The sequence below is a fragment of the Pristiophorus japonicus genome, chromosome 1 (genome assembly GCF_044704955.1).
Source record: "Pristiophorus japonicus isolate sPriJap1 chromosome 1, sPriJap1.hap1, whole genome shotgun sequence".
Taxonomy (NCBI): Eukaryota; Metazoa; Chordata; class Chondrichthyes; family Pristiophoridae; genus Pristiophorus; species Pristiophorus japonicus.
Genome location: NC_091977.1, coordinates 327,672,850 through 327,698,045, shown reverse-complemented (window position 1 = coordinate 327,698,045; position 25,196 = coordinate 327,672,850). Strand labels below are relative to the sequence as shown.

At 47.6% G+C, this 25,196-nt stretch overlaps 1 protein-coding gene across 1 annotated transcript in view; it reads left to right on the top strand.

Moving 5' to 3' along the window:
- The window catches only part of emc2 (ER membrane protein complex subunit 2), a 133,856-nt gene that overhangs the window by 90,839 nt on the left and 17,821 nt on the right, over positions 1–25,196 (top strand). The window contains exons 9-10 of the mRNA XM_070889061.1: positions 8,283–8,393; positions 9,272–9,376. Coding sequence (XP_070745162.1) covers positions 8,283–8,393; positions 9,272–9,376 — 216 coding nt within the window. The remainder of the gene's footprint in view (positions 1–8,282; positions 8,394–9,271; positions 9,377–25,196) is intronic.

Below are 25,196 nucleotides of genomic sequence, written 5' to 3'. Positions count from 1 at the left end.
TGCAAGCTCGGCGCCGGGTAGCGCCATTGATGGTAGATGGTCCGAGGCTTCGTTGGGGGGCAGGCATTAGGAAGGTGACTTCCAAAGTTGTTTTAAAAGTTAAAAATTGATAAAGATTCCCAATTTATTTCAAGAGTTTCTAAGGGTTGTTGAAAAGTTTTTAAACATTTCTGAGTTGTTAAAATCTAAGTTGTAAATCAATATTAGATTATAAAAGTTTCCCCAATTTAAAAAGTTTCTAAAAGTTGTTAAATCAAAAATGTAGATTAATAATAGATATTTAAAAGTATTTCGATTGAGAGTCTAACATGCAAGTTTTAAAAGTTCTACCAAATTGTTTAATAAGTTTAAAAGTTGATTAAAAATTAAAAAATTAATTAAAAGTTGGTTGGGGATAGAAGACGACGCCATGCCTCAGTCCCTTCAGCCGGTTTAGCGTCGGCCTCAGAGTCCCTTCGGCGGATTGAGCATTGGCCTCGGAGTCCTTCAGCCGGTTCCACATCCTCGGATCCCTTTGGCAGGTCGTCCCGGAGTCCCTTCGGCCGGTTAGACGTCCCCCGAATCCGGTGCACGGTCCTTTTGGCCCGGGGTAGAAGCGGCCGGTACGGGGTCCCTTCGGCCGGAGACAGAAGCGGCCGATATGGGGTCCCTTTGGCCATGGACAGAAGCAGCCGGTATGGGGTCCCTTCGGCCGGAGACAGAAGCGGCCGGTATGGGGTCCCTTCGGCCGGAGACAGAAGCGGCCGGTATGGGGTCCCTACGGCCATGGACAGAAGCGGCCGGTACGGGGTCCCTTCGGCCGGAGACAGAAGCGGCCGGTATGGGGTCCCTTCGGCCGGAGACAGAAGCGGCCGGTATGGGGTCCCTACGGCCATGGACAGAAGCAGCCGGTACGGGGTCCCTTCGGCCGGAGACAGAAGCGGCCGGTATGGGGTCCCTTTGGCCATGGACAGAAGCGGCCGGTATGGGGTCCCTTCGGCCATGGACAGAAGCGGCCGGTATGGGGTCCCTTTGGCCATGGACAGAAGCGGCCGGTATGGGGTCCCTACGGCCATGGACAGAAGCAGCCGGTACGGGGTCCCTTCGGCCGGAGACAGAAGCGGCCGGTATGGGGTCCCTACGGCCATGGACAGAAGCAGCCGGTACGGGGTCCCTTCGGCCGGAGACAGAAGCGGCCGGTATGGGGTCCCTACGGCCATGGACAGAAGCGGCCGGTATGGGGTCCCTACGGCCATGGACAGAAGCAGCCGGTACGGGGTCCCTTCGGCCGGAGACAGAAGCAGCCGGTATGAGGTCCCTTCGGCCGGAGACAGAAGTGGTCGGTACGGGGTCCCTTCGGCCGGAGACAGAAGCGGTTGGTACGGGGTCCCTTCGGCCGGAGACAGAAGCGGCCGGTATGGGGTCCCTTCGGCCGGAGACAGAAGCGGCCGGTATGGGGTCCCTTCGGCCGGAGACAGAAGCGGCCGGTATGAGGTCCCTTCGGCCGGAGACAGAAGCGGCCGGTATGGGGTCCCTTCGGCCGGAGACAGAAGCGGCCGGTACGGGGTCCCTTCGGCCGGAGACAGAAGCGGCCGGTACGGGGTCCCTTCGGCCGGAGACAGAAGCGGCCGGTACGGGGTCCCTTCGGCCGGAGACAGAAGCGGTTGGTACGGGGTCCCTTCGGCCGGAGACAGAAGCGGCCGGTATGGGGTCCCTTCGGCCATGGGCAGAAGCGGCCGGTATGGGGTCCCTTCGGCCGGAGACAGAAGCGGCCGGTATGGGGTCCCTTCGGCCGGAGACAGAAGCGGCCGGTATGGGGTCCCTTCGGCCGGAGACAGAAGCGGCCGGTACGGGGTCCCTTCGGCCGGAGACAGAAGCGGCCGGTATGGGGTCCCTTCGGCCGGAGACAGAAGCGGCCGGTATGGGGTCCCTTTGGCCGGAGACAGAAGCGGTTGGTACGGGGTCCCTTCGGCCGGAGACAGAAGCGGCCGGTACGGGGTCCCTTCGGCCGGAGACAGAAGCGGCCGGTATGGGGTCCCTTCGGCCGGAGACAGAAGCGGCCGGTATGGGGTCCCTTTGGCCGGAGACAGAAGCGGTTGGTACGGGGTCCCTTCGGCCGGAGACAGAAGCGGCCGGTACGGGGTCCCTTCGGCCATGGACAGAAGCAGCCGGTATGAGGTCCCTTCGGCCGGAGACAGAAGCAGCCGGTATGGGGTCCCTTCGGCCATGGACAGAAGCGGCCGGTATGGGGTCCCTTCGGCCATGGGCAGAAGCGGCCGGTATGGGGTCCCTTCGGCCGGTATGGGGTCCCTTCGGCCGGAGACAGAAGCGGCCGGTATGGGGTCCCTTCGGCCGGAGACAGAAGCGGCCGGTATGGGGTCCCTTCGGCCATGGACAGAAGCGGCCGGTATGGGGTCCCTTCGGCCGGTATGGGGTCCCTTCGGCCGGAGACAGAAGCGGCCGGTATGGGGTCCCTTCGGCCATGGACAGAAGCGGCCGGTATGGGGTCCCTTCGGCCGGTATGGGGTCCCTTCGGCCGGAGACAGAAGCGGCCGGTATGGGGTCCCTTTGGCCGGAGACAGAAGCGGCCGGTATGGGGTCCCTTCGGCCGGAGACAGAAGCGGCCGGTATGGGGTCCCTTCGGCCATGGACAGAAGCAGCCGGTATGGGGTCCCTTCGGCCATGGACAGAAGCGGCCGGTATGGGGTCCCTTCGGCCGGAGACAGAAGCGGCCGGTATGGGGTCCCTTCGGCCGGAGACAGAAGCGGCCGGTATGGGGTCCCTTCGGCCGGAGACAGAAGCGGCCGGTATGGGGTCCCTTCGGCCATGGATAGAACCGGCCGGTATGGGGTCCCTTCGGCCATGGACAGAAGCGGCCGGTATGGGGTCCCTTAGGCCGGAGACAGAAGCCGGTTCTGGGGGAGGTGGGACCAGTACAAACCGGACGGTCTGCACCTGGGCAGGACCGGAACCAATGTTCTAGGGCGAGTGTTTGCTCGTGCTGTTGGGGAGGAGTTAAACTAATATGGCAGGGGGATGGGAACCAATGCAAGGAGACAGAGGGAAACAAAATGGAGACAGAAGCAAAAGACAGAAAAGAGATGAGTAAAAGTGGAGGGCAGAAAACAAGGAAAAAACAAAAAGGGCCACTGTAGAGCAAAATTCTAAAGGGTCAAAGTGTAATAAAAAGGCAAGCATGAAAGCTCGGTGCCTCAATGTGAGGAGTATTCGGAACCCAGGAGAGGGCTCTGAGCTAGTTAGAGTGGGTGAGAGTTCAGATGAACAGGACCCCAAGAAAGAATGCAAAAGGCAGGAGGCAACAGAGCAGAGTAGCACTGGGGTAAGTGTAAACCACAAGGTGATAGGAAGGGACAATATGTATGAATATAAAGGGGCTGCAGGAGGGGTCAAAACTAAAAATCATGGTATAAAAACTAGCATTAAAACACTCTACCTAAACGCACGCAGCATTCGAAATAAAGTAAATGAGTTGACGGCACAAATCATTACAAATGGGTATGATTTGGTGGCCATTACAGAAACGTGGTTGCAGGGTGGCCAAGACTGGGAATTAAATATAGAACATAAGAACATAAGAATTAGGAACAGGAGTAGGCCATCTAGCCCCTCGAGCCTGCTCCGCCATTCAACAAGATCATGGCTGATCTGGCCATGGACTCAGCTCCACTTACCTGCCCGCCCCCCGTAACCCTTAATTCCCTTATTGATTAAAAATCTATCTATCTGTGACTTGAATACATTCAACGAGCTAGCCTCAACTGCTTCCTTGGGCAGAGAATTCCACAGATTCACAACCCTCTGGGAGAAGAAATTCCTACTTAACTCGGTTTTAAATTGGCTTCCCCGTATTTTGAGGTTGTGCCCCCTAGTTCTAGTCTCCCCGACCAGTGGAAACAACCTCTCTGCCTCTATCTTGTCTATCCCTTTCATTATTTTAAATGTTTCTATAAGATCACCCCTCATCCTTCTGAACTCCCAACGAGTAAAGACCCAGTCTACTCAATCTATCATCATAAGGTAACCCCCTCATCTCCGGAATCAGCCTCGTGAATCGTCTCTGTACCCCCCCAAAGCTAGTATATCCTTCCTTAAGTAAGGTGACCAAAACTGCACGCAGTACTCCAGGTGCGGCCTCACCAATACCCTATACAGTTGCAGAAGGAACTCCTTGCTTTTGTAAACAGAGGCGTTACATTAGCTGTTTTCCAGAGATGGCGGAAGTTATAGCAGATGCATTCGTTATAATCTACCAAAATTCTCTGGACTCTGGGGAGGTACCAGCAGATTGGAAAGCAGCTAATGTAACGCCTCTGTTTAAAAAAGGGGGCAGACAAAAGGCAGGTAACTATAGGCCGGTTAGTTTAACATCTGTAGTGGGGAAAATGCTTAAAGCTATCATTAAGGAAGAAATAGCAGGACATCTAGATAGGAATAGTGCAATCAAGCAGACGCAACATGGATTCATGAAGGGGAAATCATGTTTAACTAATTTACTGGAATTCTTTGAGGATATAACGAGCATGGTGGATAGAGGTGTACCGATGGATGTGGTGTATTTAGATTTCCAAAAGGCATTCGATAAGGTGCCACACAAAAGGTTACTGCAGAAGATAAAGGTACGCAGAGTCAGAGGAAATGTATTAGCATGATCGAGAATTGGCTGGCTAACAGAAAGCAGAGAGTCGGGATAAATGGGTCCTTTTCGGGTTGGAAATCGGTGGTTAGTGGTGTGCCACAGGGATCGGTGCTGGGACCACAACTGTTTACAATATACATAGATGACCTGGAAGAGGGGACAGAGTGTAGTGTAACAAAATTTGCAGATGACACAAAGATTAGTGGGAAAGCGGGTTGTGTAGAGGACACAGAGAGGCTGCAAAGAGATTTAGATAGGTTAAGCGAATGGGCTAAGGTTTGGCAGATGGAATACAATGTCGGAAAATGTGAGGTCATCCACCTTGGGGAAAAAAAACAGTAAAAGGGAATATTATTTGAATGGGGAAAATTACAACATGCTGCGGTGCAGAGGGACCTGGGGGTCCTTGTGCATGAAACTCATTTAGGATAATCAGCAATCTTCTACATGCTTGGTCCAAATTTTCAGCAGCTGGGACAACAAGCATTCAGGTTCCACCGAGAATCCCAAAAAGTTAGTTTGCAGGTGCAGCAGGTAATCAGGAAGGCGAATGGAATGTTGGCCTTTATTGCGAGAGGGATGGAGTACAAAAGCAGGGAGATCCTGCTACAACTGTATAGGGTATTGGTGAGGCCGCACCTGGCGTACTGCGTGCAGTTTTGGTCACCTTACTTAAGGAAGGATATACTAGCCTTGGAGGGAGTACAGAGACGATTCACTCGGCTGATTCCGGAGATGAGGGGGTTACCTTATGATGATAGATTGAGTAGACTGGATCTTTACTCGTTGGAGTTCAGAAGGATGAGGGGTGATCTTATAGAAACATTTAAAATAATGAAAGGGATAGACAAGATAGAGGCAGAGAGGTTGAATCCACTGGTCGGGGAGACTAGAACTAGGGGGCACAACCTCAAAATACGGGGGAGCCAATTTAAAACTGAGTTGAGAAGGAATTTCTTCTCCCAGAGGGTTGTGAATCTGTGGAATTCTCTGCCCAAGGAAGCAGTTGAGGCTGGCTCATTGAATGTATTCAAGTCACAGATAGATAGAATTTTAACCAATAAGGGAATTAAGGGTTACGGGGAGAGGGCGGGTAAGTGGAGCTGAGTCCACGGCCAGATCAGCCATGACCTTGTTGAGTGGCGGAGCAGGCTCAAGGGGCTAGATGGCCTACTCCTGTTCCTAATTCTTATGTTCTTATGTTATGAGTGTACTCCCACGATGTACAAGGCCTCCGGCGGTGTCCAGATCTCTCCCCGGCGGCGCCCAGACCTCTTCCCAGCGGCGTCCAGGTGTTCATACAGATGAAGGTTGCTAATACATCTGAGAATCAGGTGCAGTGTCCGAGCAGCCTCGGCACCGAGTGGAACGATTGACCAGCTGCTGCACGGGGTCTCCCTTATACACCCCGCCCCTTATGAGACATGGAGTACAGAAGCAAAGTAGTTGTGCTAAACCTTTATAAAAGACTGATTAGGCCTGAGAATGGGGTATTGTGTTCAATTCTGGGCACTACACTTTAGGAAGGATGCCAAGGCCTTGGAGAGTGAACAGGAGATTTACTGGAATGTTACCAGGGATAAGGGACTTCAGTTATGTGGAGAGACTGGAGAAGCTGGAGTTGTTCTCCTTAGAGCAGAGAGGGTCAAGAGGAGATTTGATAGAGGTGTTCAAAATTGTGAATGGTTTTGACAGAGTAAATAAGGAGAAACTGTTTCCCAAAGGGTCGGTAACCAGTGGATACAGATTAAAGATGACTGGGAAAAGAACCAAAGGTGACATGAGGGAAAAAAATTACAAAGATATTGTTGTGATCTGGAATGTACTGCCTGAAAAGGGGTTAGAAGTAGGTTCAATAATTTTCAAAAGGGAATTGGATGAATGCTTGAAGAGAAAAAAATACAGGGCTTTTGGGAAAGACCAGGAGAGTGGGATTAATTGGATAGCTCTACCAAAGACCCAGCACAGGCATGATGGGCCTAGAAGCCTCCTGTGCTGTATCATTCTTTCGGAACATTGCTCAATGTATCTGATACTTACCCATTGCTTTATATAACCATTTCTAGGGTTGTGTTTCACTTCGTTGCATGTATGTTCAAAAGCAGGATTGCTTTTTTTCAATGTGTGTGTGTGAGAGAGTCTGTGTGTGTGTGAGGCAGAGTCTGTGTGTGTGTGAGAGACAGAGTTTGTGGGTGTGAGGCAGAGTCTGTGTGTGTTGGTGTGAGAGAGTCTGTGTGTGTGTGAGTCTTTGTGTGTGTGTGAAAGAGTCTTTGTGTGTGAGGGCCTCTGTGTGTGAGGGCCTCTGTGTGTGAGGGTCTCTGTGTGTGAGAGTCTATGTGTGTGTGCGTGAGACTCTGTCTCTGTCTTTGTGTGTGCTTGTAAGAGAAAATGCTACATTTGAGGTCAAGGTTTACATCATAAGATTGAAAGACTTGTAATGCATTCCTACCTGCAATTTAAAGTAATCCTGGGTCTTTCACAGTATTAACCTAACCCCAGAAGCAGCATTTGTCACTCTGTGGTATGTACTTCTTGTTATTATAAGTGGAAATGACAGTTGAAAACTATTTGAAACATTTCAGGTTTTGACTTCTGATTAGAATCCCGTTCCTTTATAAAAATGAATGAAGAAAACCACCTGGAGTTTAGCCAGTTAGGAAATACAGGCTAAATGTTATTTTATTCTGTTGACATAAATGACATAACTGATATAGGCATAGCAGAAAACCTAGGAACAGGTGTAGGCCAGTCAGCCCCTCGAACTGGTTCCGGCATTCAATTAGTTCATGTCTGATCTGTATCTTGTTCAATTCCCCCCCCTTAGGGACTTAGAGGGCAGAATTAAAATGAATCTCTGGGACTTTCATTCAAATCCAAGTCAGACTGTGCAGTTTTTCCTCTGTGGTTGCACTTAACTTGGGCATCCTCAATCCGATTATGGAAATGCTGTGCAGCATGTTGTGCTTTTGTGAGGCTGTAGTTATGGCACATTATTGTGGCAGAAGAGAGTGGCCAACCCATAATATATCAGACATGGAAATGCTTGATGCTAAGGCTGGCTACAGAAAGATGAAAAACATTCTGCTCCCTGCAGTGAGGTCCCCAGTTTCGATTGGAAAAGTCACCAATAAATCCAATAAGGAATTCAGGCAAAACTTCTTTACTCAGAGTGATTAGAATGTGGAACTTGCTACCACAAGGAGTGGTTGAGGCTATTAGTATCGACAGATTTAAGGGGAAGCTAGATAAATACATGCGGGAGAAAGGGATAGAAGGTATGTTGAAAGGGTGAGTATATGAAGTAAGGTGCATAATAAGAAATTGGAGCAGGAGCAGGCCATTCAATAAGATCATGGCTGATCTTCTACCTCAAATCCACTGAAGTAAAGTAAACACTGGCAAAGACTAGTTGGACTGAATGGCCTGTTTCTGTGCTGTACATTCTGTGTAACCACAACAGCAAAACCAAACCGCTGGTTGCTTTAACTGGTTTACAAGTACACGCTTCACATTTTACAAGACAATGTGAATAGCTAATCAGCAGAAACTGTTTGCTTTTAATCCAAGTGAGCTGTGTATGACTTCACACTGCATTTGAAATCCCACTTATACGTTCTTTTGTTCTTCTAAACTTCTATTCCTGCAGGTGAAATACACCCAAGGTGGACTTGAAAACCTGGAACTCTCTCGCAAGTATTTTTCCCAGGCACTGAAACTAAACAACAGAAACATGCGGGCTCTGTTTGGGCTTTACATGGTAAGCTGGAGCACATTGAAGGAATCTCCTCTGGTAAAGTCATATATTAATTCATTGGAGAAGTTAGGTTGCTTTTCATTCATGACCATTGTAACCATGACTTCAAGAATCATAGAATGATACAGCAAGAAGGAGGCCATTTGGCCCATTGATTGTGCCTGTGTTGGCTCTCTGAAAGAGCTATCCAATTAGTCCCCTTCCCCTGCTCTTTCTCCATAACCCTGCAATTTTTTTTCCTTTTCAAGTAATTATCCAATTCCCATTTGAAAGTTACTATTGAATCTGTTTCCACTACCCTTGCAGGCAGTGCATTCTAGATCATAACAACTCATTGTGGAAAAGAATTTCTCCTCTTGCCAATTGCCATAATGCTGTGTCCTCTGATTACTGACCCTTCTGCCAGTGGGAACAGTTTCTCCATATCTACACAATCAAAACCTCTCTAAAATTTGAACACCACAATTAAATCTCCCCATAACCTTCTCTGCTCTCGGGTGAACAACCCCAGCTTGTCTAGTCTCGACGTGACTTGAAGAGTTGGAAGAAGCAGTCTGTCAGAATATGTCCACTTTATTTCTCTGGTATAATGCACGTTTACTTTGCACTAAACAATAACTCAGTGCTGTTACAGCATTCTGAAATATGTTTCTGCTCAGTGCTTTTCGGTAAGCTAGATTCTTGGTGCTAGTTTGTGTCATTTCTGTGGTCTGTTTTGCCAGTGAAAGCTCTGGATGCTCAAAGGCAAAATCCACAACATTTCTCACCTTGTACTAAGGTGTACTTTAGTGTAATAACAATGGGAAATGTTATTTTGCACAGTTAGCACCCAATGCGGGAAGAAGTTGAAACATTTTTTTTCTTTCTCCTCTCCTTCGCAGTCTACAAGTCATATTGCGTCTAACCCTAAAGCTAATGCTAAAATCAAAAAGGACAATATGAAATACGCTACTTGGGCAGCTGCACAGATCAACAAGGCTTATCAGGTGAGTAAGAAAATAGTGCAAAATGCTATTTCCATCAGGTTTGCCTCAGTCCTGTTTTGGTTGACCTGAGCTAAGCTGATGACCAAACAGTGGTAGAACAAAATCAAAACTTTAAACATGGTGGGCAGTGCACAAGTAAGATGGCAAAAGGAGATTGTCCTGGATGATGGGCTAGAACACAGTTTGGTTTCAGCTCGTAGCATTGCATGTGAGAAATTTGTTGGGAGTTTTGTGAGGGCTCCTACCCCTGTGAAATCCAGAGATGGGATGTTCAGTTACTTGTGTCTTCCCGAGCAGTCTGTGAACATCTGGCTCTCCAGGGTGTGCATAGTCAGGGTCTCTGCAATGAAAATGGAAGTACCAGTGGGTATGCAATGGTCCAACATTAATTGTTTACAATTGGGTGACGGGCTGCATTAATTACAGCATTGTAGAAAACTTGCATTCCTGTTAAATTTTCCGACATTGTTGGGGAGGTTTAGGGTTCGATCTGACACTGCTGTGTGTGGTTCCTGGACAAACCAGTTCATTAGCAAACCCTTTCGAAATGCACAATTTAGCTGCTTTTTTACATATTGAGATGACTCAACTTGCTTCAGAGGCTGATGCACATTCTGAGACCGGACCGTGACACTTCATAGCCTCACTAATGTACGGGCGTGCCTGGTTTGGTGTATTTGTGACTTTAGTTTTTGCATTTTGGTTTTATTCATGCACATCTCTCGATTTTGTCCTCAAACCCCAAAGCACATTTATTGAATCTTCCAACAGTTGTGTACTGAATTATTGGAAAGCTTTCTAGACAAATCAGCACTTAACTAATAAATACTCCATTCTATTTTTATAATTAACTGTTTGCTACTATTTGCTTCAAGTAATACAAGAGGATGGCTATTCCTGTTGTCATGGTCATTTTTACCAGATATATTGAATTCAATTTCACAGCTTGCAACCTCAGAGTTAGCTGGTCCAGTACGATCGCCATTACACTACCATACCCAAATGTGCTTGAAAGTAGGATTACTAAAAAGAGCATGTTCAGTTAGTGCTGATGTGTTGACTTTTGACATCGAGAGGTAGTCAAATAGTATATTGGCGTGGGTTGCACCTTTAACATTGCAGAAAGTTTCATAATCTTGATTTTTTTTTTGCAGCTCTCCCAGAAATCTTATGTTCTCTCTCTCTCACTTTGTTGTTGATCTATTAGGATTATAGCAGCTAGTAAGGTTACCACAAAAACAGACTGGAATATTCTTATGGCTCTTGCCTCTGGTGTTATGTCCAGATGTCCTTAAATGCAGCAACATTGCTTCCCTGTTAAACTAATATTGTTTCCTGAGAACAAATATATGGGAACTGCACACAAAGCACTAGATTGACTCCTGGGATGGGAGGCATGTCCTATGAGGAGAAATTGAGTAGTTTGGACCTTTACTGTCTGGAGCTCTGAAGAATGAGGTGTGATCTCATCGACACATGTAAGATTCTGAGGGGGATTGACAGGGTATATGCTGAGAGGTTGTTTTCCCTGGCTGGAGAGTCTAGAACTCGGGGGCATAGTCTCAGGATAAGGGGTCGGCCATTTAAGACTGAGATGAGGAGGAATTTCTTCACTCAGAGGGTTATGTGTCTTTGGAATTCTCTACCCCAGAGAGCTGTGGATGCTCAGTCGTTGAGTATATTCAAGGCTGAGATAGATAGATTTTTGGACTCTGGGGGAAGTGAGGGAAATGGGGATAGTGCGGGAAAGTGGTGTTGTGGTTGAAGATCAGCCATAATCTTATTGAATGGTGGAGCAGGCTCAAGGGGCTTACTCGTGCTCCTAATTCTTATGTTCTCATACTTACTTGTTTTGTTTGTGTGTGTGTATGGGAAAAGTATATTTTCGCAAGACAGAACATGATTGCTGAAATTTACTCCCAAGTAATTGTATGTTTGGCACCCAGAATTGTTTTCAACTTCCAGACGGGCTGATGAAATGAAATATGTGAAATTTTTAACGCACAACATGTTGGCTTGTTGTCTTTGGACTGTACTGGCCAAGCCTGGCCAGTAGCAGCATTCTACCTTGAAACTTTGCAGTTTACATGTGGCACCTAAAATCAGATAGGAGCGAGCTGGCGTGTCTAACACGTGTTCTTTGAACTTGCATTCAGCCCCCGTTCTATATACAATATTTGCAAAGAAACTGGAAGAAAACAACAACAATTTGTATTTATATAGCGCCTTTAATGTAGTAAAACATCCCAAGGCGCTTCACAGGAGTGTTATAAGACAAAATAAATAAATTTGACACCGAGCCACATAAGAAATTACGGCAGGTGACAAAAAGCTTGGTCAAAGAGGTAGGTTTTAAGGAGCGTCTTAAAGGAGGAAAGAGAGATAGATAGGCGGAGAGGTTTAGGGAGGGAATTCCCGAGCTTGGGACCGAGGCAGCTGAAGGCACGGCCACCAATGGCTGAGTAGTTATAATCAGGGATGCTCAAGAGGGCAGAATTTAAGGAGTGCAGACATCTCTGGGTGGGGCGGTTGTGAGGCTGAAAGAGATTACAGAGATAGGGAGGGGGGAGGCCATGGAGGGATTTGTAAACAAGGATGAGAATTTTGAAATTGAGGTGTTGCTTAACCGGGAGCCAATGTAGGTCAGCGAGCACAGGGGTGATGGGTGAACAGGACTTGGTGCAGTTTAGGACATGGGCTGCCGAGTTTTGGATGACCTCAAGTTTATGTAGGGTAGAATGTGGGTGGCCAGCCAGGAGTGCATTGGAGTAGTCAAGTCTAGAACTAATAAAGGCATGGATGAGGATTTCAGCAGCAGATGAGCTGAGGCAGGGGCGGAGACGGGCTATGTTATGGAGGTGGAAATAGGTGGTTTTAATTATGCCGGAAGCTCATTTCAGGGTCAAATATGACACCTAGGTTGAGAGCAGTCTGGTTCAGCCTTAGACAGATGTTAGGGAGGGGGATGGAGTCAGTGGTTAGGGAACATAGTTTGTGGTGGGGACCAAAGACAATGGCTTCCCAATATTTAATTGGAGAAAATTTCTGCTCAACCAGTACTGGAGGTCGGACAAGCAGTCTGACAATTTAGAGACCATAGAGGCGTCGAGAGAAGTGGTGGTGAGGTCGAGCTGGGTGTCATCAGCGTACATGTGGAAACTGACGTCTTGTTTTCGGATGATGTCGCCAAGCGGCAGCATATTGATGAGAAATCGGAGAGGGCCGAGGATAGATCCTTGGGGGACACCAGAGGTAACGATGCGGGAGTGGGAAGAGAAGGCAATGCAGGAGATTTTCTGGCTACGATTAGATGGATAAGAAGGGATCAAGGCGGGGTAGTCTCACCCAGCTGGACAGTGGTGGAGAGGCGTTGGATTGTACTTTGATGAAAGCCGTTTCAGTAATGTAGCAGGGGGGAAACCAGATTGAAGGGATTCAAACTGGAGTTCCGGGAAAGATGAGCATGGATTTAGGAAGCAACAACACCGTTCAAAGGACTTTGGAGAGGAAAGGGAGGTTGGAGATGGGGCGATAGCGAGCATGCACAGTTGGGGGTCAAGGGTTTCTTTTTGAGGAGAGGGGTGATGACGCAAGATTTGAAGGGGAGGGGACAGTACCAAAGGAGAGAGAACTGTTAACAATGTCAGCTAACATAGGAGCCAGAAAAGGAAATTGGGTGGTCAGTGGTTTAGTGGGAATAGGGTCAAGGAAGCAGGAAGTGGGTCTCATGGTCAAGGTGAACATGGAGTGGTCAAAAGGGGAGATAAGAGAGAAACTGGAGGGAGATGCAAGTTCAGGACTAGGGCAGGAGGGAACCTCAAAAGAAGTTTGGCCCGATGGGCTAGGGGAAGGAAGGGTAATGACCGATACAGTTGATCAGATGATCTCAATCTTTGAGACAAAGAAGTCCATGAGCTCCTCACACTTGTTGGAGGCGAGTGTGATGGAGACAGGGGATAGGGGTTTCAGAAGACGATTAGCAGTAGAGAATAGTAGCCAGGGGTTTTCTTTGCATTCCAGAATGATCCTGGAATAGTGAACAGTTTTGGCAGACAAGTGTAGGACCTGATAATGCTTTATGTGGTCCAGCCAGATCTGGTGGTGAACGGCTAAACCAGTTGTCTGCCACATCTGTTCAAGTCTGCACCCCTTGGACTTGAGGGAGCGAAAGGGCTGTACCATGGGGAATGGCCAGGGTGAGAGTGAGTAATGGTTTTAATAGGGTCGAGGGCATCAAAGCATCCTTTCCCTGCCTCTCTACTTGTTTAAAACCTGTTACATCTCTAACCATTTCCAGTCCTGATGAAAGGTCATCGACCTAAAATGTTAACTTTGTTTCTCTCTCGACAGATGCTGCCTGGCCTGCTTAATGCTTCCAGCATTTTCTGTTTTTTTTCAGACCACTATATACTTTGTTTTAAGAATGGCTTTCGTGTAGTGGATGAATGGTTGTTTCTCCAGACTGGAGGGAGGTATACAGTGGTGTCCCCTAGGGCTCCGTGTTAGAACCACTTTGTTTTGTTATATATTAATGGCTTGGGTATGAAGGGCATAATTTTAGAGGTTGCAGATGACAAATGTACTAAACAACGAGGAAGATAGTAACAGACTTCAGGAGGAAGACTGGTGAAATGGGCAGACACTTGGCAGGTGAAAGGTAATGCAAAGAAGTGTGAAGCAATGCATTTTGGAAGGAAGAATAAAGAGAGGCAATATAAACTAAAGGGTACAATTTTAAAGAGGGTGCAGGAACAGAAAGACCTGAGGGTTCACATACACAAATCTTTGAAGATGGCAAGAGAAGTTGAGAAAGCTGTTAAAAAAGCATATGGGATCCTGGGCTCTTTAAATTGAGGCATAAGAGTACAAAAGCAAGGGCGTTATGTTAAATCTTTATAAAACACTGGTTCGGCCTTGACTGGAATATGGTGTCCAATTCTGGGTCCTAGACTTTAGGATGGATGTCAAGGCCTTGAGAGGGTGCAGAGGAGATTTACTACAATGGTACCAGGGTTCAGGGACTTCAATATGTGGAGAGACTAGTGAAGCTGGGGTTGATCTCCTTGGAGCAGAGGTTAAGGGAAATTTAATAGAGGTATTCAAAATTATGAACAGTTTTAATAAAATAAATGAATAGAAATTGTTTCCACTGGCAGGAGAGTCAGTAACCAGAGGATGCAGATTTAAGATAATTGGCAAGAAAACCAGAGGGGAGAGGAGAATTTATTTTACGCAGCAAGTTACGATGATCTGGAATGCAGTACCTGACAGGGTGGTGGAAGTAGATTCAATAGTAACTTTCAAAAGGAGAATGGGACTAAGTGGATAACTCTTTCAAAGAACCAGCACAGGTATGATGGGCCGAATGGCCTCCATCTGTGCTGTAAAATTCTATGATTATACATACAACAACTTGCATTTATAAAGCACATTTAACATAGCAAAACATCCCAAGGTGACACTGAGCAACATTCAGATATTAAGACAGGTGACCAAAAGCTTGGTCAAAGAGATGTAATTTTAAGGAATGACTTAAAGGATAAGAAAGAGTTTGAAAGGTTTAGGGAGGGAATTCCAGATCTCGGAGCTTGGGGCCTAGGCAGCTTCAGGAATGGCTGAGGTGATTGAAATTGTGGATGCGCTAGAGGCCAGAATTGGTGAAATCTGTTGAAAGCGTATTTGCCGTTGCACTCAACGGGATCTTTTGATGGTACTTTTCCACCGTTATGAAGTCAGTCTGTATAATCAGCAGTAGGAGTCCGCACATGTGAAGATAAGTTGCATTTATCTTCAGTGGTGGTTGGTTTGTTTAGTTTTGAAGTTGAACTCGCTTTGGCAGCAATACAGGCAAATTGCTGTGACAGATGTTCATTACAATTGGACTGGTCCAAGGAAACTGAAATCCTTCATGAAAATAACAAACCTTTTGTCTCCAATGATTCTCTCATGCCAGAGTCCACAAGGGAGCTCAAAATTTAACTGCCTTCAAATATTTCCCCTTTTCCAGTTGCAATGAAATGTTTACTGAAGCAGATACTTCCATTGAGTGCTACAGATTAAATTCCTCCATTTGAGGCAAAGGGGGACAAGTCCGACTGCGGTAACTACAGAGGAGTCTCCCTGCTGTAGGCCACAGGGAAAGTCATCGCAAGAATCCTCCTCAGTCGTCTTCTCCCTGTGGCTGAAGAGCTCCTCCCAGAATCGCAATGTGGATTCTGTTCACTAAGGGGTACAACTGACATGATCTTCACCGTGCGACAACAACAAGAGAAATGCAGGGAACAGCGCCAACCCTTGTACATGGCTGTCTTTGACACTGTCAACCATGAGGGATTATGGAGCACCCTCTTCCGTTTCAGCTGCCCTCAAAAGTTTGTCACCATCTTCGTGTCTGCTCCACGATGACATGCAAGCCATGATCCTGACCAACGGAGCCAACACAGACCCAATCCACATCTGGACCGGGGTCAAGCAAGGCTGCGTCATCTCACCACTGTTCTTTTCGATCTTGCTGCAATGCTTCATCTCACTGTTAGCAAGCTCCCCGCTGGAGTGGAGCAAAATTATAGGACAAATAGGAATCTGTTCAACCTCCGCCGCTTCCAGGCCAGATCCAAGGTCGTCCCAACCTCTGTCATTGAACTACAGTATGCAGACAACGCTTACGTCTGTGCACACTCGGAGGCCAAGCTCCAAGCCATCGTCAACACCTTCACCGAGGCGTACGAGAACATGGGCCTTATGCTAAACATCCGTAAAACAAAGATCCTCTACCAACCTGTCCCGCCACACAGCACTGCCCCCCCCCCCCCCCTCCGATTATCAAAATCCACGACGAGACCTTGGACAATGTGGACCATTTTCCATACCTCGGAAGCCTACTGTCAGCAAGAGCAGCCATTGAAGACAAGGTCGAACACGGCCTTCAGTGCACCAGTGCAGCCTTCGGTCGCCTGAGGAGGAAAATGTTTGAAAACCAGATACCTCAAATCCAACACCAAGCTTATGGTCTACATGGCAATAGTGATGCCCGCCCACCTATATGGCTGAGACGTGGACTATATACAGCAGATAGCTCAAAACGTTGGAGAAGTACCTCCGCAAGATCCTGCAAATCCATTGGCAGGATCGATGCACCAACATCGGTGTTCTCGCTCAGGCCAACATCCCCAACATCAAAGTATTGACCACACTCGATCAGCTCTGTTGGGCGGGCCGCATTGTCTGCATGTCCGACACGCGACTCCCAAAGCAGGAGCTCTACGCGGTGCTTCGACACGGCAAGTGAACCCCAGGTGGGCAGAGGAAATGTTTCAAAGACACCCTCAAAGCCTTTTTGATAAAGGGCAACATCTCCACCGACTCCTGGGAATCCCTGGCCCACAGCCGCCCAAAATGGAGGAAGAGCATCCAGGAGGGCGCTGAGCACCTCGAGTCCCATCACCGAGAACAAGCAGAAATCAGGCGTAGACAGCGTCAACCCAGGCTCCCCACCCACCCACCCTTTCCTTCAATCACTGCCGACCTGCGACAGAGACTGTAGGTCCCGCATTGGACTCCTCAGTCACCTGAGAACTCACTTTTAGAGTAGAAGCAAGTCATCTTCGACTCCGAGGGACTGCCTATGCTGATGACTAAAGCAGATACTTCCATTGAGTGCTACAGAGTAACTTCCTCCATTTGAGGCACTGTGTAAGATGGTTTTAACTGTGACCATTGTGTAAGTACTCAACCTGGTCATTTCAGCGACTTCAAGGTGTTATTGATTTGCTTGATTTGTGGTATTTAGAGTATCTACACTTGACAAAACTTTGCTTTCCACCACATTGTGATTTATTTCAGAATGTAATGCTACAGTTTTCCATGCGACTTGAAGGACATTACATGGACATTTGATCCCGCTTCACTCTTTTCAGGGAACTAAGAGACGGTGAAATGGTATCATGTTTAGCTTAATGCAACATCGTGAGCCGCCCCGACCTGTGTGAGAATACCACCGCAGGTCGGGGCTATAAATAGAGCTGGAGCGCCAGGCCCTGGAACATCATGAGCCGCCCCGACCTGTGTGAGAATACCACCGCAGGTCGGGGCTATAAATAGAGCTGGAGCGCCGGGCCCTGGAACATCATGAGCCGCCCCGACCTGTGTGAGAATACCACCGCAGGTCGGGACTATAAATAGAGCTGAAGCGCCAGGCCCTGGAACATCATGGGCCGCCCCGACCTGTGTGAGAATACCACCGCAGGTCGGGACTATAAATAGAGCTGAAGCGCCGGGCCCTGGAACATCATGGGCTGCCCCGACCTGTGTGAGAACACCACTGCAGGTCGGGGCTATAAATAGAGCTGGAGCGCCGGGCCCTGGGACATCGTGAGCTGCCCCGACCTGTGTGAGAACACCACCGCAGGTCGGGACTATAAATAGAGCTGGAGCGCCAGGCCCTGGAACATCATGGGCTGCCCCGACCTGTGTGAGAACACCACCGCAGGTCGGGACTATAAATAGAGCTGGAGCGCCAGGCCCTGGGACATCGTGGCGGAGGTGCGGTGAATGAGAAGAGGCGAGGGCCCAGGGGCAGCACGGGTCAGCCCACACTGCAATATGTGTGCGCACTAGGTCCGTGCAGCAGAGCATGTCTTCAGACGTCCTGGTTAACCCTTGCCACTGGATAAAGGCCGAGCTCTGTCAAGCCCGTGTGGTGGCTGATGTACAACGGTCACCACAGGTTAAAAAAAAATTCACGCACAGGCATCTTCCACCCCCTCAGCTGGAGTTCAGGACTGGAACATCGGGCCCTTCATTGAAACATCTGTGAACTCTCATGGAAGCAAGTCATCCTCGTTTGAGGGACCGCCTATGATGATGATATGAATGCAACGTCAACTAGAAAAAATATAATATAGCGACAGTGATTTGTGAGGATGCAACAGTGCTTTAACTGCAGCACAGCTGCTTGACCAGAGCGGCGATTGGTTTCCTCCACATTCCAGTTTGAAGAATAGAAAAGATTTTGTATTTGCCAGGCCGTTGCACTAATCACATTACATCATTTAAAATAGGCATGCTGAGCTTAGCCCTGCAAATCCTTTGTCAGCTGTTACATAATCGTAATGATTAAACTCATCAAAAGCCAGTCAGTTATACCAACATAAGGACTTCATTATTACTGATGTTATACTAAATTAAACCCATGCTCATTACTGTAAATCAGGGAATTAGTGGCACACCATAAAGTATAAGAATATATGAGTGGCAGGAACTCAGAGGATCGTGACAGTTTTCAAATGAGGCTTATATATGGGTGGGTGAGAGGTTGCTTTACTGCTATTTTTGTCATCTGGGTGACCTAGTGGGCAGCTGTTTAGTTGATGTAGTCATATATTTATATATTGTTAGCATTGCTTTTTCTGAAGAATTACATTGGGGAATATATAGTACTGAAAGCATAGCTATTTATTCATCTGATTTTCAGCCCAGACCAAGAATCCTTTCCTTTCCATAAGTTGGGCAGATAATATTTTAAGGTGATCCAAACTCAAATGTATGCATTACTGACGGACCTCCCGCAATTTCACTCGTGGATTTTCTGTTTATCTCCTAGAAATTGTATCCTGAATATTCGGCAGGATTCCCGGAGCTCAGGTGGATCTTTATGTTTTAAATGTACAAAACTAGGAACGGTTTTACATAAGAACATAAGAAATCGGAGCAGGAGTAGGCCATATGACCCCCTCGAGCTTGCTCTGCCATTCAATAAGATCATGACTGATCTGATCATGGACTCAGCTCCACTTCCCTGCCCGCTCCCCATAACCCCTTATTCCCTTATCGTTTAAGAAACTGTCTACTTGTGTCTTAAATTTATTAGATGTCCCAACTTCCACAGCTCTCTGATGCAGCGAATTCCACAGATTTACATCCCTCTGAGAGAAGAAATTTCTCCTCATCTCAGTTTTAAATGGGCTTCTCCTTATTCTAAGATCATGCCCTCTAGTTCTCGTCTCCCCCATCAGTGGAAACATCCTCTCTGCATCCACCTTGTCAAGCCCCCTCATAATCTTATACGTTTTGATAGGATCACACCTCATTCTTCTGAATTCCAATGAGTAGAGGCCCAACCTACTCAACCTTTTCTCATGTCAACCCCTTCATCTCTGGAATCAACCTAGTGCACCTTCTCTGAACTACCTCCAAAGCAAGTATATCCTTTCATAAATATGGAAACCAAAACTGCACGCAGTATTCCAGGTGTGGCCTCACCAATACTCTATAGCTGTAGCAAGACTTCGCTGCTTTTATACTCCATCCCCTTTGCAATAAAGGCCAAGATTCTATTGGCCTTCCTGATCACTTGCTGTACCTGCATACTAACCTTTTGTGTTTCATGCACAAGTACCCCCAGGTCCCGCTGTACTGCAGCATTTTGCAATCTTTCTCCATTTAAATAATAACTTGCTCTTTGATTTTTTTCTGCCAAAGTGCATGACCTCACACTTTCCAACATTATACTCCATCTGCCAAATTTTTGCCCACTCACTTAGCTTGTCTATGTCCTTTTGCAGATTTATTGTGTCCTCCTCACACATTGCTTTTCCTCCCATCTTTGTATCGTCAGCAAACTTGGCTACATTACATTCGGTCCCTTCTTCCAAGTCGTTAATATAGATTGTAAATAGTTGGGGTCCCAGCACTGATCCGTGCGGCACCCCACTAGTTACTGGTTGCCAGCCAGAGAATGAACCATTTATCCCGACTCTCTGTTTTCTGTGAGTTAGCCAATCCTCTATCCATGCTAATATATTATCCCCAACCCCGTGAGCTTTTATCTTGTGCAGTAACCTTTTATGTGGCACCTTGTCAAATGCCTTCTGGAAGTCCAAATGCACCAGATCCACTGGTTCCCTTTTATCCGCCCTGTTTGTTATATCCTCAAAAAACTCCAGCAAATTTGTCAAACATGACTTCCCCTTCATAAATCCATGCTGACTCTGCCTGACCGAATTTTGCTTTTCCAAATGTCCTTCTACTGCTTCTTTAATAATGGACTTCAACATTTTCCCAACCACAGATGTTAGGCTAACTGGTCTACATTTTCCTGCTTTTTGTCTGCCTCCTTTATGGTGATGAAGCAGATATGGAGTCAGAACCTTAGCTCAGGGTCAATTAGGACGTTGAGGTTGGGAACAGTCTGGTTCAGCCTGAGACTATGGCCGGGAAGGGGGACAGAATCGGTGACGAGGGTACGGAGTTGGTGGTGGGGGCCAAAGACAGTGGCTTCAATCCTCCCAATATTTAACTGGAGGAAATTGCAGCTCGTCCAGAACTAAATATCGGACGGGCAGCATGACAACGCGAGAGGCATCGGGAGGTGCGTGGAGAGACGTGAGTCCGGGGTCAGCGAGAGGCCTACAAAAGGCCGCGAGAGGCGTCGGGAGGTGCGTGGAGAGACGTGAGTCCGGGGTCAGCGAGAGGGCCTACAAAAGGTCGGGAGGTGCGTGGAGAGACATGAGTCCGGGGTCAGCGAGAGGCCTACAAAAGGCCGCGAGAGGCGTCGGGAGGTGCGTGGAGAGACGTGAGTCCGGGGTCAGCGAGAGGCCTACAAAAGGCCGCGAGAGGCGTCGGGAGGTGCGTGGAGAGACGTGAATCCGGGGTCAGCGAGAGGCCTACAAAAGGCCACGAGAGGCGTCGGGAGGTGCGTGGAGAGACGTGAGTCCGGGGTCAGCGAGAGGCCTACAAAAGGCCGCGAGAGGCGTCGGGAGGTGCGTGGAGAGACGTGAGTCCGGGGTCAGCGAGAGACCTACAAAAGGCCGCGAGAGGCGTCGGGAGGTGCGTGGAGAGACGTGAGTCCGGGGTCAGCGAGAGGCCTACAAAAGGCCAGCCGGTGCAGCAACAGTGAGAGGGCAAAAAAGAAGTAGAAAGAAACAGAAAGGTGACATCACAGCCAAGGGGGTAAGTGATTGGCTGTTGATTGGTAAGTAGCTTTTCTTTTTTCTCTTCTATAACAGTGAGTAAACTTTAGCATTGTTGTTGTCAATTTAAGTTAATCTAAGGGTTAAGTCATGACAGGAGAGCTCGGTCACGTGTTATGCTCCTCCTGTACCATGTGGGAACTCAGGGACACTTCCGGTGTCCCTGACGACTACGTGTGCGGGAAGCGTATCCGCCTCCAGCTCCTGACAGACCGCGTTGCGGAGTTGGAGCTGAGGGTGGATTTACTATGGAGCATCCACGATACTGAGAATGACATGAGTAGCACGTGCAGCGAGTTGGTCTTACCGCAGGTGAAGGGTCCACAGCCAGCTAGGGAATGGAAGACCAGCAGGAAGAGCAGTGCAAGGAAGGTAGTGCAGGGATCCCCTGCGGTCATATCCCTGCAAAACAGATTCGCCGCTTTGAGTACTGTTGAGGGGGATGACTCATCAGGGGAGGGCAGCAGCAGCCAAGTTCATGCACCGCGGCTGGCTCTGCTGCACAGAAGGGTGGGAAAAAGAATGGGAGAGCTATAGTGATAGGGGACTCTTTTGTAAGGGGAATAGATGGGAGTTTCTGCGGCCGCAACCGAGACTCCAGGATGGTATGTTGCCTCCCTGGTGCAAGGGTCAAGGATGTCTCAGAGCGGCTGCAGAGCATTCTGGAGAGGGAGGGTGAACAGCCAGTTGTCGTGGTACATGTAGGTACCAACGATATAGGTAAGAAGTGGGAAGAGGTCCTACAAGCTGAATTTAGGGAGCTAGGAGTTAAATTAAAAAGTAGGACCTCAAAGGTAGTAATCTCTGGATTGCTACCAGTCCCACGTGCTAATCAGAGTAGAGGGAGCAGGATAGTTAGAATAAATACGTGGCTTGAGCAGTGGTGCAAGAGGGAGGGATTCAAATTCCTGGGACATTGGAACCAGTTCTGGGGGAAGTGGGACCTGTACAAAAGGGACGGTCTGCACTTGGGCAGGACTGGAACTGATGTCCTGGGGGTAACATTTGCTAATGCAGTTCGGGAGTGTTTAAACTAATATGGCAGGGGGATGGGAACCTATGCAGTGAGATAGGGCGAAGTAATATGGAGTCAGAAACAGATGGTAGAAAGGTAAAAAGCAATAGTGGAAGGCCGAGTAAACAAAGGCAAGAAACAAAAAGGGCCACACTACATCATAATTCTAAAAGGACAAAGGGTGTTTAAAAAAAACAAGCCTGAAGGCTTTGTGTCTTAATGCAAGGAAGGAGTATCCGTAATAAGGTGGATGAATTAACTGTGCAAATAGATGTTAACGGATATGATGTGATTGGGATTACGGAGACGTGGCTCCAGGATGATCAGGGCTGGGAACTCAACATCCATGGGTATTCAACATTCAGGAAGGATAGAATAAAAGGAAAAGGAGGTGGGGTAGCATTGCTGGTTAAAGAGGAGATTAATGCAATAGTTAGGAAGGACATTAGCTTGGATGATGTGGAATCTATATGGGTAGAGCTGCAGAACACCAAAGGGCAAAAAACGTTAGTGGGAGTTGTGTACAGACCTCCAAACAGTAGTAGTGATGTTGGGGAGGGCATCAAACAGGAAATTAGGGGTGCATGCAATAAAGGTGCAGTAGTTATCATGGGTGACTTTCATATGCATATAGATTGGGCTAACCAAACTGGAAGCAATACGGTGGAGGAGGATTTCCTGGAGTGCATAAGGGATGGTTTTCTAGACCAATATGTCGAGGAACCAACTAGGGGGGAGGCCATCTTAGACTGGGTGCTGTGTAATGAGAGAGGATTAATTAGTAATCTCATTGTGCGAGGCCCCTTGGGGCAGAGTGACCATAATATGGTGGAATTCTACATTAGGATGGAGAATGAAACAGTTAATTCAGAGACCATGGTCCAGAACTTAAAGAAGGGTAACTTTGAAGGTATGAGGCGTGAATTGGCGAGGATAGATTGGCGAATGATACTTAGGGGGTTGACAGTGGATGGGCAATGGCAGACATTTAGAGACGGCATGGATGAACTACAACAATTGTACATTCCTGTCTAGCGTAAAAATAAAAAAGGGAAGATGGCTCAACCGTGGCGATCAAGGGAAATCAGCGATAGTATTAAAGCCAAGGAAGTGGCATACAAATTGGCCAGAAATAGCAGTGAACCTGGGGACTGGGAGAAATTTAGAACTCAGCAGAGGAGGACAAAGGGTTTGATTAGGGCAGGGAAAATAGAGTACGAGAGGAAGCTTGCAGGGAACATTAAGACGGACTGCAAAAGTTTCTATAGATATGTAAAGAGAAAAAGGTTAGTAAAGACAAACGTAGGTCCCCCGCAGTCAGAATCAGGGGAAGTCATAACGGGGAACAAAGAAATGGCAGACCAATTGAACAAGTACTTTGGTTCGGTATTCACTAAGGAGGACACAAACAACCTTCCGGATATAAAAGGGGTCAGAGGGTTTAGTAAGAAGGAGGAACTGAGGGAAATCCTTATTAGTCGGGAAATTGTGTTGGGGAAATTGATGGGATTGAAGGCCGATAAATCCCCAGGGCCTGATGGACTGCATCCCAGAGTACTTAAGGAGGTGGCCTTGGAAATAGCGGATGCATTGACAGTCATTTTCCAACATTCCATTGACTCTGGATCAGTTCCTATCGAGTGGAGGGTAGCCAATGTAACCCCACTTTTTAAAAAAGGAGGGAGAGAGAAAACAGGGAATTATAGACCGGTCAGCCTGACCTCAGTAGTGGGTAAAATGATGGAATCAATTATTAAGGATGTCATAGCAGCGCATTTGGAAAGAGGTGACATGATAGGTCCAAGTCAGCATGGATTTGTGAAAGGGAAATCATGCTTGACAAATCTTCTGGAATTTTTTGAGGATGTTTCCAGTAGAGTGAACAAGGGAGAACCAATTGATGTGGTATATTTGGACTTTCAGAAGGCTTTCGACAAGGTCGCACACAAGAGATTAATGTGCAAAGTTAAAGCACATGGGATTGGGGGTAGTGTGCTGACGTGGATTGAGAACTGGTTGTCAGATAGGAAGCAAAGAATCGGAGTAAATGGATACTTTTCAGAATGGCAGGCAGTGACTAGTGGGGTACCGCAATGTTCTGTGCTGGGGCCCCAGCTGTTTACATTATACATTAATGATTTGGACGAGGGGATTAAATGTAGTATCTCCAAATTTGCGGATGACACTAAGTTGGGTGGCAGTGTGAGCTGCGAGGAGGATGTTATGAGGCTGCAGAGTGACTTGGATAGGTTAGGTGAGTGGGCAAATGCATGGCAGATGAAGTATAATGTGGATAAATGTGAGGTTACCACTTTGGTGGTAAAAACAGAGAGACAGACTATTATCTGAATGGTGACAGATTAGGAAAAGGGGAGGTGCAACGAGACCTGGGTGTCATGGTACATCAGTCATTGAAGGTTGGTATGCAGGTACAACAGGCGGTTAAGAAAGCAAATGGCATGTTGGCCTTCATAGCAAGGGGATTTGAGTACAGGGGCAGGGAGGTATTGCTACAGTTGTACAGGGCCTTGGTGAGGCCACACCTGGAGTATTGTGTACAGTTTTGGTCTCCTAACTTGAGGAAGGACATTCTTGCTATTAAGGAAGTGCAGCGAAGGTTCACCAGACTGATTCCCGGGATGGCGGGACTGACATATCAAGAAAGACTGCATCAACTGGGATTGTATTCACTGGAGTTCAGAAGAATGAGAGGGGATCTCATAGAAACGTTTAAAATTCTGACGGGTTTAGACAGGTTAGATGTAGGAAGAATGTTTCCAATGTTGGGGAAGTCCAGAACCAGGGGTCACAGTCTAAGGATAAGGGGTAAGCCATT